This window comes from Ammospiza caudacuta, chromosome 1 (genome assembly GCF_027887145.1).
Source record: "Ammospiza caudacuta isolate bAmmCau1 chromosome 1, bAmmCau1.pri, whole genome shotgun sequence".
Classification (NCBI taxonomy): domain Eukaryota; kingdom Metazoa; phylum Chordata; class Aves; order Passeriformes; family Passerellidae; genus Ammospiza; species Ammospiza caudacuta.
In genome coordinates this window covers 28969829-28985098 of record NC_080593.1, presented here as the reverse complement: position 1 = coordinate 28985098, position 15270 = coordinate 28969829, and the positions used below count along the sequence as shown (strand labels likewise).

General features: G+C 35.9%; 1 protein-coding gene across 3 annotated transcripts in view; it reads left to right on the top strand.

The window, feature by feature from the left end:
* Positions 1-15270, top strand: part of ETV1 (ETS variant transcription factor 1) — a 65892-nt gene that overhangs the window by 8419 nt on the left and 42203 nt on the right. For all 3 annotated transcript variants that reach the window (XM_058800226.1, XM_058800234.1, XM_058800241.1), the window contains one exon: positions 4972-5025. In XM_058800226.1, coding sequence (XP_058656209.1) covers positions 4972-5025 — 54 coding nt within the window. The remainder of the gene's footprint in view (positions 1-4971; positions 5026-15270) is intronic.

The following is a 15270-nucleotide window of genomic DNA, read 5'->3' as shown; positions in this document are numbered from 1 at the left end:
TAAAAAGGGTTTGGGGTTGTTTTGACAGCAAATCTAGTGCTTATGGGTAATAATTTTTTTTACCATCTTGAAATTTATCACTGTTTTACCTTCCCAATGCTTCTTTGTTAGAAACAGTTGTTCTCGTGGAAAAAGTACAGCCACCAACCAACACCCCCCCACCCCAGCTCTTGCAGAATACTTACAATTTAGCCAATCTTTCAGATATTCAGAACTGACAATGAATCAAAGAAAACTCAATAGATCCATTACTTTTGAAGCTCAAAGTCTTATTTTAGCTAAGGCCAAAATACTACTGCTCATATAGAATTTCCTGTCAATTTCAATTTCTTTTGCCACTTTGAATAAATGATGGATATTTTAAAGCTAATTGCTCTTAGCTCTAAAAGTGAAGCATGAGGTCAGAGCACACAGTACCGCAGGAAGTGTTCTGCTACCCAAAATAAAGTTTTAAGTGAAGCATTTTCAGCTTCTTGTTTTTCTGGACAGTTTCCAGTTTGGTTTTTTTTTTTTTTTTAAACAAGAACACCTTTCTCTGGAGTGCAGCTGAGCTTTTGGAAGCAGTTTGTGAGTGGGAGAAGGAAGAGTTAAGTTTAAGCCCTTTAGAGTTTGCTTAACTTTTCATTTATTAAATAACGTTCCTCAGCAGGTCTGTGCTGCATCTTGAGACAAAGCAGTGAAATCACTGTGTTTATGCCTAAAGTTCAAGTTTACTTTGCTGTAGCTTTCTGGAAGGGTGTGACATGAAAAGCTTGTGGTTGGGGCCACATGGTTCATGCTGGACTGTGTTTTTGTGAATGGAGGCAGAACTCCAGTTCTGACTGCTTGTCTTGAGGAATTGCTTCGGAGATCAGCTGTCTCATTCACTGGCAGAAAGAATGACTCATACATCTTCTGCCTTGTTTGGCTCCAGGTCATTGTTACAGTGGATAGAGCTGGTTTTAATTAAATATTAACTCCTTTTGTCCTGGATGCTTGTTAATGGGGACTTTTTGTTTACTTGCAATGAAAGCAAGCTAACAGGCCAGAGTTCTAAACTTTTTTTTTCCCTCCAAATTGCTTTCCCTTTGCAAAATGAGCCGTCAGTTCAGCCTTTCAAAGAGTGTTTAAAGCTTTAAAAACTACAAACAAGCATTAAGTATTTTTGTGCTGTGAATGTTTGCATATCTCAGTAGGTAGTGAAACTGTAAAACCTAAACTGATAACATCTTCAAGATCGTCATTTAAATTTCTGCATGCTTTCCAAATCCTCTTGAGACATTATAGCTATAGTCAGAAGGAAAAAAAAACTTTTGGTAATATTCTAGGCTGAGTTGGATAGCTTATGCTGCAGATGTTGTCTGCTTCAGGAGTCTGAGACTTGATGGCTCTGAATGTGGAATGAACTCATGTAGCTGCTTCTGCTATAAGCAGTAAAAGCCACGTGCTTAATATCCTTCAAAACCTTTTATCAGCCTTTTGGAATATACTTGCCTTCTCAGACCCCCTTAATTAAGTAGCTCAAGGAAATGTTCTCATTCAGATGGGTGATCATTTCAGATATCTTTTTTCAATTTCCCTCTGAATGGCAAAGTAAAAAGAAAAGTTTTGCTGATTTCTGCATTGTGTCTTGTGTATGTTAACAGAAGCTTTTATAGTGGCCTTGCTAAGTTGCAGTATTTATGAATAAAAGAGGAAATGAATGGCCATGTAGATAAATGTGTAGACAGTTGTGACGCTGCAAGTTACATTTTCCTTTCAGACATTCATGTTGAAGCGTCTTTACCTGCCTATTTAATTTGCTGCAAAATCTACCTGTGATTATCCAAAATCCAGGTAGAAAAGCCCTCCTCTGCTTGAGCGATGGGATGATGTGTCCCGATGATGCAGCATCTCACAGCGAGATGCTGGTGGAAGGAGCCTCTGCATGACGATGAGTGCTTGTGTTTCAGCAGGATGAGCGTACGCAATTTCAGTTTTGCTAGTTTAGGAATAATATCAGATTAAGTGAAAGAAATAAGTACTCATTTCCACCAGTTAGCAGGTCCTTTTAATTTCTCCATATAGGCTTATGGGTTCATTTCTAAGGTACTTATGCTACTAAATTTGCATTCCAGTTGGAGATGCATGTTCCTAGTTTGAATGTTTTGCTTGCTGTTATTTGTTATATTTATATTTGGTAGGGTTTTAAATACTCTTTAACTTGCATTGTTCCTTTCTCTACAGAGGCTTTTAAGGCTATGTTAATATTGCATTTAAAGTAAATTTTGACAGCATAGTCTCCACCTGTTTCTAAAGTGCCGATAAAATGATGCGCTCCGTCTCTATTAAATACGCCTTCATAAATTTTGGAGATCCATGAATAAAGTACATTATTCTTGTTTACTCCATAAACAAGAGCAAATCAGTGGTAATGGCAGTAATGTAGTAGTTTCTATGACAGTTCAACCAGATATATTTTATTTTTTTCATAGAGTACTATGGCTGGGAAAAAAAAGGACCTTACTTACTGATATATACATAAATCTCTACAGCGGATTTTTTTTCTGGACTAAGTCAAATTAAACTGATAAAACCAGAATGAAGCACTGGTGAAGCTGTCCAGTGCACGGAGGATGCTCTCTGGAAAGTTATATGAGATTTCTATCCCTGTTCTGCAACCACTAAATGTAGCCTCTTTATTTAAACAGAAGGGGGTTTTGTTTTCTTTGAGGCTTTCAAAGATATCTTAGATTCACAAATTTATATATATATATATATATATATATATATATATATATATATATCTACATATACATGTATATATGAAATGCAGGTGCATGTTAAAAAATTATTCCTGCTAGTCTCCCTGCTGCATTTGAAAATGATGTGTGGCTTAAGAAAAATGTGTGGGATGTGTCTTCTGAAAACAAGTGACTTGATTCAATTACTTTAACTCTGAATGTACTCACAGATGCTTCAAAAACAAGTAGACTTATCAGAAATCTTAGGTACTGATTTCTAAGTAGAAGACCTTGATTTCATAATCAGATTTTTCTGTGACAATCAAATAGTTGGCATTTTTGTAAGGAAAATGCCAAACATTCACGTGTAGTCAATTGCATGAAATGTCAGAAATTGTGGAGTGTTAATATTTGGGCTCATTCTGTCCCTGAGTTCATTCTTAGTAAGACTTGTGTGGTTTCTCTAGAAGAAAGAGAAATTGAATACATCAAAATACTGGGTATATTTGGGTTGGTAGTGTTTTATACAGCTTCAAATTTTGAGGAGCCAATATGTCCTCAGAGGTACTGGTTTATTATAAAAGGATGAGTTACTGTCAGGTTTGATTTTGTTCAGTTTTTTTTTTTTTAATTAGAAACCCGAACAACAAAGCAACAGTAGCTATGCTTTTTTTTTCAAAGTAAGGCTAATTACACTTAGTGTATTTATCTCACACTCCTTTTCAAATCTGTATTTGCACATTTCCAAGGTCATTTGCTTTTAAGGGGTATTTGCTGCAATTAAGACAGTAGGATTTTAATTTTATTTTAAAACCCAGAACAAATAATTTTTCAGTATTATGAGCCTGATTCTGAACTCTTTACCCAGGAAAAAAACTTCCAGTTAAGTCATTAGAAATATTTCCTGAGTAAAGGAGTGGAGGTCTGGTCCATGAAGAGCAGTGTAATGCACATTCAAAATAATTGTGAGTAATTTTAATTAAATATATATTTTTAATTCAAATTATATAAAAACTAGTAGAAATTTCACATATATAATGGGGAATATGCATTTCCTATACTAGAAAATGTTATGAAGGGCACAAAAATCACATTTTATCAATTAACATATTTGAGAACATTTGATAATCACAGTTTCGATAAAAGATTATATAAGCAGCATTTACCTTTCAAATGTTATTGGGTAACCAGATCACGGCAGATGTTAACTTTTAATTAAGATAGTATGAATTATTTGCTTGTCTTTGGACAAGAACTGTGGAAAGCATTTTTAGACGGGAATTTTACGCAGCTTTGCTGCGGCGATTCCAGTTGGTGTGGATGTTGAGGAAAAGATGACAAAGTTAAGAGAAGATAAGCTGGATCTCTCTTGGTGTACCAGAAACAGTCATGCTCTGAGGATGCCGCTTCTGTGTAATGTTCTGCAGTTATTTGAATGTATTCATCTATAATAAACGTTTAGTGCTATTTCAGCTTAAATGGTTTAAATGAGTTTACCACACAGTTTGAGAGATGGATAATGTCTTAGATATACAACGAAAAGGAAATGTGGTACCAGAGGAGCAAAATTATCTATCAGCAGACCGTGAAATGATTGTATTTAATAGCTCAGGTTTGTGATGGAAGTTTCCTAAAAGCAAAGACGATCTTACAAAAGGCAAATGGATGTTAGTCGTGATTTTTGTTTTAACTAAATCTTTTTTGATGTCTGAAATGTTGTAATTGAACTAGAAATTCTGTGGTCTGGTAAAATAGTTCTTTTTGAATATTTAAAACAATAACAGAAAATCCCTACTGTGTTGGCTGACTGCCACAAACAATTGGAATCACTTTTAAGTAAGCCAAAGGTGTGGTAGTTTCGGGTTAAAGAAGCATTGGTGTTAATCAGTGGGATTTGGTTTTATGTGGAACTTGATGTGCAGATATTTTGAAAATAAGCACTGATGAGTTTTACCAGTGGCTTGGTAGGTCCAGATCCTGGTACAGGGAGTGAGGCAGGGCCAGTGAGTCCCCACATCCTCCCATTCCCATTGTTCTGTGCCAGGACTTCTCTGGACTCACGCTGCACCACACAGCTTCACCCCAGGGCTTATCTGATATTAAAATGATGCGCTTGCCTGATTTTCATACCCAACAATGAAGAAACAAAAAATCATAATTTTAAATTTGACTGTGCTTTAAATTAAGCACAAGAGTCTTTATTTATGCTTTAATGGCTTATTTTAATTCTTGGTTTTTGTTTGTTTTGTTTTTGTTTTCCTTTCTTCAGCTCAGGTACCTGACAATGATGAGCAGTTTGTGCCAGACTATCAGGCTGAAAGTTGTAAGTATACTACAAATCATCACTTTCTTGAAATATACATATTTGTATATTTATATCTGCATCTTCATATTTGTTATTTATTTTGTCATCTGTGGTCATGTGATAGCTCCTTTTGCTGATCGGTGACATCAGTGTGATGAGTAGATAAAGCAAGCGGCATTTTGATGTGCAGCCAAAAGAACTTCTTTGGGCTGAAGGTATAACCTTTAGCATGGGGCCCTTCCCTGTCATTTCCACCCACAGCCCCAGGGAAGCACGGAAATCTTAGGTTGTGGAGGTGGAAGGAGTTTCTTTGTCTGTAGAGTGTGCAGAGGAGCTTTTTAGCCAGCACAGATCAGATACTGTGGGACGGAGGATGCATCTCTGCTGAGCAGAAGTCAGGCTGCTCGACACGTTTTGTGTATGAAAGAATAAATAAAATTCTCCACGTAATCAGTCAAATACAGCCACAGCTGAAGCATTCTAAAGTTGTCTTAGCATGTAGCATTTTCTTGCTCAAACAATATTTTCCTTTGAGTTAATTGGTGAGAACAGGAGTTATGTTAAGCTGGTTGCTTTGCATTGTTTTCTACTTAGTTAACAAGAGTCTGAACTTATTTTTATCAGCCTGTACCCCTCAAGTCTTGCCTTTACCTATTAAAATGCTCCTATTCTGTTAAATGCTGGCTCCATTTTGCTGTACCTGATGTTCTGTGGTATTGGGTGATTGCAAGGGCATAGCATGAGAAACGTCTGACAGTCACAGGCTTCTTGGAGCTTCTTTTTGTAGTTCTGTTCTTCATAGCAAGGCTTCTCCCCATCATCAGAGGTCTGTTCTAAACAGTGTCTGCTGATTGCAGCAGAACACATGGTAGCTTTTCCATTTTGCTAAATAACTTAAATAGTTTATCCTATTGGAGTGAATTACTGCAGTTCACTAAACCAGATAGCTGTTAAACATGGCATTCATATACTGAAATATTAAGATTAATATAGAGAGATTAGGAAGAATTGCATTTTAATTGTCTTTAAACAAAAAAAAAAAATCACACTTACTGAATTTTCCTATAAATCTTTTAGATTATTTTTCCAGTTATTAAGTAGCTGTTTTAAGAAGAATTAATTGAGAGTATTCATAACAGCATTTTGTGAGGCAAAAAAAAGCCCACACTTTTTTTTTAATCCCCTGGAATTGTTGCTGTGCAGGATAGTATCCCTGCACGGCAACAATTTAAATTAGTTTTTCTGTCAAAGTTCCTGTACATATGCTAACCAACAATTGTGGTCACTTTTAAACTTTGAAAATTGCCTTTTATAACAGAGGTTTTGGTTTTTTTACCTCTGTCTTCAAAGACTTTTTTAAAAAAATTAAATTATAATACAAAAGAGAGAACAATCTATACATTGAAAATCAGATATGTTACTTTACATACGGATCTGTGTCCAAATATAGTCATTCATGCGTATGCCTTTGTGTAAGAGTACAAAGTTCAACTGGCGCTTCTATTAACCCACAATTATCGTTACACAACAAGTCAATGATTCTTGGAAAATAATTTGTGGACTATGAAAAGCCCTATTGAAGCTGGCCACTGCTTTTAGTGATAAAGAAATTCTCCTAATATGGCTATTTTATTAATGCTGTTGTGTTTCAAAGTTCCTTAGCCACAGCTTACACAGTATTATCAAAGGAACATTTATTTCTTCATTTCAGTTGGTTTCTTTATCTTAAGTAAAGGTCAGGAGAGCTTCCTGGAGAGTTACTCTGGCAAAGGTTATGGAGTTTCAGACATATACTTGGATATAATGTATGTAGCTGTGGGCTCTGCAAAACAGGAACAGAGATCAACATAACCAAAGCCATGGGGAAATTACTGCTGCAGAAGTAGCACAATTGTGACTGTTTTCTCTAGATCCAAGCCTGCCTTCAAACTCCATTATAATGACTTGCTCTATATAGTCTATAACTGTGCAGTACTGAGCCCATTACTGGCAGCAGTCTGGCAGAAGCACTTGATTTCCTTTTTTTTAAATCTATTTAAATTTATTTTATTTTATTTATTTTAATTTCTATTTTTACATGGGAGAGAATGGACAAGCTGTCATAGATTTAGTGTTTAATACATTTAATTGAGGCAAATGTGAAGAAGAACGGAAGTGTATGAATGAAGGGGTTGCAGCCACTTTAGTTTAAAGGCATCTAAACTAAACTGTGCTTTGCTACAGAAATAAGGGTGTGTATGTGATGTGCAAAGCGTGTAAATAAAACAGAAGTGTTCCAGTGAAACAGTTACAATCTGCAGTCCAGGTAGAAAAAATAATGACATTTTATTTATAGCTTCATTGCTTGAGAAAGGGGCTTTAAAGCCGAGACAGATCTGTGCTGTTAAATTGAAAGTTGTGATGTTAAATTGAAACATTAAAAGGAGACTTAAGAAGCTTCAGTAACAGTGGCAGTTTTGGAAGAGTGTGGTAAAAATTTTCTTGCCTAGAAATCACCAGCTTGGTGATCTGAAGAAATCAGCTCTTGAAAGAAGATGTGGAAGATAGTGGAGGAGCTGATATGCCAAGATCATGTGCTGCGTCCTAGCACTGAGCAGGATTGAATGCCCCTTAAAGTGCTGTGGCTTTTGCCTTTATTATCTGTAATAATGATTTTAACTAGTGAAACTGCACTGGTATTAGTAACTAGGGGAAACATTTAGTTTAGATTAGATATACAGTCCACTTTGTTCACTCAGGGATTTAACTTCAAAGCTAGCTTGGGCCCATGAATATTTCAATTATGACTTGCTATTAAACTTCAATCACTTTTTGAAAAGCAAACATAATGTGTGTATTTATAGTTAGGTGTGGGCTTTAGATATTATGGGTGAGATCAACAGCCAGCATAACTTCATGTGGTATTATTGACGTTATTGGAATTACGCACATTTCTATTAGCTAAGGATCCAGCATGTCAAGCTTTAAGCTGTTTAAAAGTAAAATTTGTTTTGTTACTCCTTTATGGTTTCTGGAAAGAGGCCCTTCCTACTGTAAGAATCTTAGTAATTCTTATTTACTGCACTTTCAAACCTTAATTTTTTGTCATCATAGTCCCATCTTCTCTTACTCCTTTATTAAATATTTTTAACTTGGCATATCTATCACAAAGAACCTTTTTGTAATTTTATTTAGAGTGAGTGGAATTTAGAGTAGATAACAACTAGCTTGTTTGGCTGAAATTTGAGAAACAAAATGCAGTTTCTTGTACCTTTCTACTTTCTGTGAGCACTGAAATTCTTGAGTTCTAGGAGGCAACAATGTGTATAAAAACTTTTTTTTGTTTGAAATGATACTGGAAAAATATTGAATTGCATATTAAATAGTGTCATTTTCTTAGTTTTTCAATTTCATTTCATTCTCACAAGAAATAAAAGTTCCACAGAAAGAGTGAGGAATCTTCTACAGGCTTTTTCCCAAAAATTCTGTTTTAGGCAGGTTGGTTTTGTCTCTTTCTGAATCTGCTTCTGTAATGCAGTTCACTTGTTTGCTGAACATTCAAGTAACGTCCTAATGACTATTCTTTAACAATAACATGAAAAGTTGTGTAAAGCAAAGATGTAAAAATCTGTTTGCTCTAAAAAGGTTTTGGTGTGGTCTTTTAATCAACATACTTCATGTGACACTTTTTCCTAATTCTTACCCAATTCATAAAACCTAATTAAGCTTTTTTTCCCTCCATGTAGAGTCAGTATTCACATTTGGAGAAGGGTGACCTGTGTTAACTTCCTCAGATAAGGTTTCCTATTGTTTCAAGTCCATTTTCATATACTGAGGAGGAGCCAGATCCTGAACTGGTTGTAATCAGTGGCAAGGCTTTCAGATACTGTAGAACAGCAAGGACTTTCCACTCCAGGAGCAAAAATTAATAAAGTGTTCAGTTTTCTTGAAGTCAATAGCTGTTGAGGTGAAGATTACTTGCTCCCATTGTTTGGATGGTTTCTGTGACAGACACAAGAGGAAGTAGGTAGGATTTGCTGATGTTTAAAAGATGTAGTTGGCAAAGAAAACTTGGTATTGTCAACAAAACACTGAATTGTAACGCGACCTTGGTACAGTTGGTTATGAATGGGGATTACTCGGCACCAAACTTGATTGCCTGGTGTCTTAATAGTATAATCATGGTTTATTTTGTTTTAATAATATGTATTTGCATGGATCTACTTTTTCAGAGTTTTCTTTTTTTTATTTCTTTTGCCCTGAAATGTTAGTTATGTAGTTAAAATTAAGCATAAATTCTAGGTTTTGGCTTTTATTTGCTAAGGAGTTTCTGTTAATGAGGATTTGTCTTGTGCTTCACCTTCTTGATCATTTTCCTTCCTTCTTGTTTATTTTGTTCCTGTATTGTTTCTGAGATCATCACAGCCTTACCTTACCACTGCCAAGGGGTAAATGTTAGTGTTAGACCACAGCTGTTGACAGTAAATGGGAAGGGCTGGCTGTAAAAATCCATGCTTCTCCACGTCTGATTAAACTTTAAGATAGAAAAAAATACTTTTTTTAGTAGTGATTTTGTCACTGATCTTTCATGACCTTTATTCTTTCTCTTACTTCTTTTTTTGTTCCTCCAGGTTTAGTAAAGGGGCGCTTTCAATGTAGATGCCAGGAATCTTAAATTATTCAGGGATGTGCTTTTTAGATGCTCTGCTTCAATCTTTAAAAGCCTGTTAAAGAGAGATTCTTTACATAGGCTTCAGGTAGCTGTATTCTTCTGTCATTTTAACTAATGGTGTAGGATATTCCAAATGCAGTTTAAATGAGGAAAAGCTTTAATATTTATTTATATATTTGCAGCATACAAAGGAATTCTTTTTTTACATTACCATATTAAAAATGCTTCTTTTGGTGTATTTTCTTTCTCTTTTTTTCTGTGATTTAAATTTCAAAAGTGAATTTCAGAATTAGAAGAGCATTTTCTGCTTGCTTTAGTATGGCAAGAGCTGGTGAGAAATTGACAGAGGTTAATTTTCCCTTCTTTTGACATATTTTGGAGAAGAAACCCCACACAATAAAGGTAGAAAACACCAGCATACTAGGAGTTCTGACAGGTCTACTGGAGTCAAAATGAGGTATATTTACTGGTATTAGTTTTGGTTTTCATGCAGAATAGTTTAATTTTGCAGCTTCTAGAAGAGATTTTTGTGGACTAAAAAAAATGTCATCTTTTTAACGTGATGATTCACTTCATAGGCAGCTGGTAGTCATGTCTTGGTAGTGCACAATGTTCTAGAAATTACAGTTGGTAGCGTTTTGGTTGTGGCAAATTGCACACACCAGCATCTTTTCAGTTTTTTTTTGGTTTTTTTTTTTTTTTTTTTTTTGAGATTTATTTTATTTTATTATGCCTTTAGTTAGAGTCTGTGTGTCTGGAATAACATTTTTTTTGAGTGTAGCTCTGCAAGTGTGGTGCTACAGCAGGCAGTCTGACAAATATCCTGCAAGGTGGTGCTACTTATTCCTGGTGCTGAGCTATTCCCTGGTAGGGCTTTTGCTGCAGCTGTGTTTTGTTTCTTGCCACTTGTCTTGAAACTACTTCCTTCCATAGGTCAGATATTGTCAAATACAGAGACATTTGCTTACTTCTTTTAGTGCATGCCCCACTGTGATGGATTCTTTCTCAAGGGCTGTGAGAGTCGGGGCTCTGTGGTTTGTTCCTGCCTTTAGCTTTGCATGACCTTGGGCATGTTGCTTAACATCTTTGTTTCTGGTTTGAAGTAGGTACAGAAATGCATGTATCACTCTGCTGTGAGATACACAGCTTTCTTAATGATCACTTATCTGGAGATCTCAAAAGCATTTTACAAAGACAGTCCAGTGCAATTGCTGTTGTAAGAGCTGGAGAGGTCAGACTGAGGAGTCGATGCTGACCACCTTATCTCCCTTCATAGTTGCCTTAGATAGCCTTGCTTCTTTCATTGTATCCCTGAGCACTTGTTTCCTTTGTTTAAAGCCGACTGAAACTGTTACCACCTGTTAGCTTTCCTTTTTCTTTTCCAATTTTTTTTTCCTTAATTCACATTCAAAAGAAATTAGGATTTGGTGTCTTTCAGAAAACTTATTTTGTAGCTCATTGATGGGCATTAGCCTGTGCTAATAAGGGTTTTGATTTTCTTCTTTTTCCTCTAGAAGATTATTGGAAATATTTAAATCTGCCATATACTTGTGACCATAATTGCAAGATTTGATTCTTGAAAAAGTTTTACTGTGAGGGAGAGTGTCGACTGTAATGCCTTTAACTTGTGATCTTAATAGTAGAGAATTTGTGGGCTTGCTTTGATTTTAATAAGCAGTTTTTGCTTATTTGCTTATCTGCTTGTATTTTTATACTAAATTTCCAGCTTTGAAGGTGCAAAGATTTGAGATTCTCCGGGATTGCAGTAGTGGTAATGTCTCACAGATTATGTAAATACTTGTGGTGGCAGTAGCCCTGTGAAACAAATTAGAAGACCCCCATCAAGAACGCAGCTTTTGATTTTTAAAACTTCTAAAGCGGAAGCTTTCTTTCAGAGTGCCCAGCTGGCTGTGATGTGAATTTTACTGGTAATGGAAAGGTACCTCTGGGCATCCACAGAGACAGCAGACACCCCATGCAGACCGGTTTAACTGCCCAGGACCAGTGTGAAGCTGATGGTCTCCAGCAGTGTGGGCATGGGGGAGCCCAGGCAGCTGGACAGGGCTCTTCCTGCGGGGTTTTGTGCCCCTGTCTGCCCACTGCCCTTCCACTGCCATGTCCCTGCTCATCCAAGCTGAGTTAGTTTCCTTTCCTTCAGCCCTGTCCTTGTCTGCTGCTTTATTGCAGATTAAAGGCTTGGGTTGCATGTGAAGGTTATCAGCTAATGAATAAACTTCAGTCATCCTGTCCTGTGATAAATCTGTCTCCTAGATCAAAGATGAAGCATGTAGACCTTTTTCCTTTCAAATGGTAATTTCTTAAGGCTGTCAGGTCACTTCCTAACGACTGTTTACATGAAAACAAAAACATTAAACATATTTTATTCAAAATGTTGAATTCTCAGATTTGAAAAAACCTTCTATTTCCTCTCTGAGGGAGCCTCCCCTCCTTCCTTCTGTGGAAGTCTCGTCTGTGGAAATACAAGTGATCCTCACATTGTAACTTGTGGTCAGGGCAATATTTTCTTAGGACTACCATTATTTCTGTTACAAACCAGACAGTTGTTAATTTCATCAGGAGTATGTGTACGTATTAGAACATTTTTTCACTTCCAGTTGTATTAAAATGTGCATAAACCTCTTTTAGCTGTATTTTCACACTGAAGCCAAGCAAGGCAGACCAAAGGGTCTTTGTGATTCTATTTTGATACAAAACCCTTATTCTAAAGCTCCTTTCCATGCAGTGTTTTTGCAAAATGAGTTTTGTATTTCAAGAGCAGTGTAAATACTGATTTGAAAATCTATAAGCTCTGGAATGGTCTAAAATAAGGAGGCAGTCTGCAAGCTGAGTTCATCCACTTTATATATCACATATGTTTCTTTACATAAAATGTGTTTGCGGTCTGTATAATTTTTTATCTTTTTATTTCTGCTTGCTGCCTCAGCAACTGGAGATAGAAATCAGGCTCTCCTACAGAGTGCTGTGAAGCTTTCGAGTGATATAGCAGTTAAAAAAAGGAGGAGAGAGTGAAACTCCTCAAGACGTCAGTTCAGCACTGACATGCTTAACACACATTTGTGTCACATAGGACAGAGGTAGCCCTCTGTAAGCTCACAAGAAAAATAGCCCTTGTTTCAGGTTCTGAGTCCTTTTGTTTTCGTCCTGTGCATTTCAGTACTGGGAAGTAGATACAGTGAAGCCATTTATAAGCTGATCAATATGCAAAAATTATTATATTTATTAATTCTTTTGAAATTTAGAAATCATCAGTGTTTTTTTTTTTTTTTTAGGAACGGTCTAAACCTAGTCTAAACTTGTAAATGGAAAACTGATTATTTTATCAAGGTGTGTGCTTGTCTTTTCCCTGAGAAGGATTATTTTCTTTTCCCTTCACTTATTCTTCATTCTCTTTGTCTTCAAGACATTACTCTTACCAGTTCCTGGATTCTAGTATGACCTTGATGAGGTGAATGGAGAAGTGAACTGTTTTGGTAAAGGATATCTTTATTCTTATGTATTTATTTCTTCTGTAAGCTGAGGATTATGCATGTTAGAAAAGAGTGAATAATTAGCAGCTTTATTTCTGGTTGTCTTTTTTCCTGTGGCTGTTTATGAACTTATTCAGCAAATGTGGTTGCCAGTAAGTTAATGTAGTGAAATATTTTCTAGCAGTGACATTTACTGCCGAGTCCTGCAGTCACCGAATAGGAAGGTTACTGACTGGCCAGGTTTTTGTCTTTGAATTTATATATTATGAGTCGTCATCAAGGACATTTGAAAAATTACATGTGCAAAAACAATTCCCAGTCTTGCTAATTTGGTCCTCTTTGCTCAAAGGTTGTTTCCTTTCTGCTTATAATGTATACCTAGAAAAGATAAACAGTTTAATTATTTTTTAATACTCTGTCTTCATGCTGTAACTGAATGCAATGTTTCCTTACTTAACAATCTGTTAAAAAGTTTCACACGGCCAAAGCAATACGAGAAATGGAGACAGCAAGGACTTTTTAAACTGTCAGTATTCTGTAAAGCCAAAAAGTTTCAAGCATTTTGCATTAGAATTTGGGAGCTAGATTAATACAAGTCTATATAGTCAGTGTGTGTGTGTGAATATATATGTATACATGCATATAGGAAATACAACATGTATTTGTCAGTCTAACTGATTGTATGCACTTATAAAATAATCATAAAACTTTAGGAATGCTTGGCTTCAGAAAGCATCAGGAAGTGTATTAGTAATGTATGTTCAGCGAGTCTCACATACATTAGGAATGCTTTAAGTAGCAGCAGAAGCCTTAAATATCCGTGCTGAGCACGAGCACCTGGTTGCAGGTGGTCAAGCTTCCACTGGCTCCAGAAAGAGCACTTTGCTAAGAGTCTTTGAAAATCGGCCCACTTAAATATAGTCTTGACTTTATGTTCCCAGACGTAACCACTTCTGACAATGGCTTCTTTGTTTCCCTGTTGAATCAGTGATAAAAATTGTGAGCTGAATTTTACTGTTGACTTATTTCAGTGGCCCGCACCTTTTCCACTGGAGACTGCAGGTTTTGCAGTAGTGAAGTAGAGAATTAGATTCCAGCCTTGCTTGAATGATTTGTAAAAGCGATCTGTTAGAGTTATTACTGGTGAACATTTGTGAAAATTGAACATTGAAGCATGGAGGGCACATGTATTTAGAGTGGTGACAGTCCCTTTCTCCACATGATGTAAACAAACATCCCATTAACTACCCTGACTTAGTGTTGTTTTATGAATATATACTTATTGTTAAAGGCAAAATTGAATTAAAAATAATCTCAAAATGCAGTTTTGTTCAGTTTTAGTGCCTAACATTGAGAGCCGCTAAAATAAAAACAAATTGTAAATAATCTTTTAAATTAGTGCTTTAATTCATGCTAGAGAGCACTCAGTGTAGAGTCCATTTCATTATTTATTGTTTTCTCTTACTTTTGCATATACTTGAGCAGCTATCTGACAAGCATGATTATCCTTAAGGATAATCTTTTATTAGGATGCTCTTGTATTATGAGGATATTCCTGTTTTTATAGGGATACAAACTGACGCATTGGTTATGGCTCCTGAGGCTGAGCTACTTCTAACTAGAATCAATCTTCTGACACTGGTTGTTTGGATTATGGCAGAACCAACAATTAAATCCAGTTTCTTTCACATTTTGTCCAGCTGCAAGAACAAGATTGGTGGCCCTCACATTTATAGATGGCTGTTAGCTCTTTGCATGAATACATCAGAAAAGAACAACAAAGATAATAATTATACTGATGTAACTTGAAACTTTTCCTTAAGAGGTGAGATGAGGCAGAATCAGTTCCAGTTTGTTTTCTGCTGTGGGCATCTTTCCTAAATATCAAGGTGATGATACCTTTAAAACAATAAATAGAAAATACAAAATTGTTAATTTTACAGTTTATTGTTATGTTTGGTAAAAATGCTTGTTATAGTTTCCAGAGTTTTCTTCATAATTTTGTTTCTATAAAACTATTTAAATCCAGACCTGAAATGTCAAACTGCATAGTTATCTGAAGTGGAAAGTGTGCATGTGTGTGTATGTGTAAAATGCTGGGATATTATTGGGTATTTTAGTAAT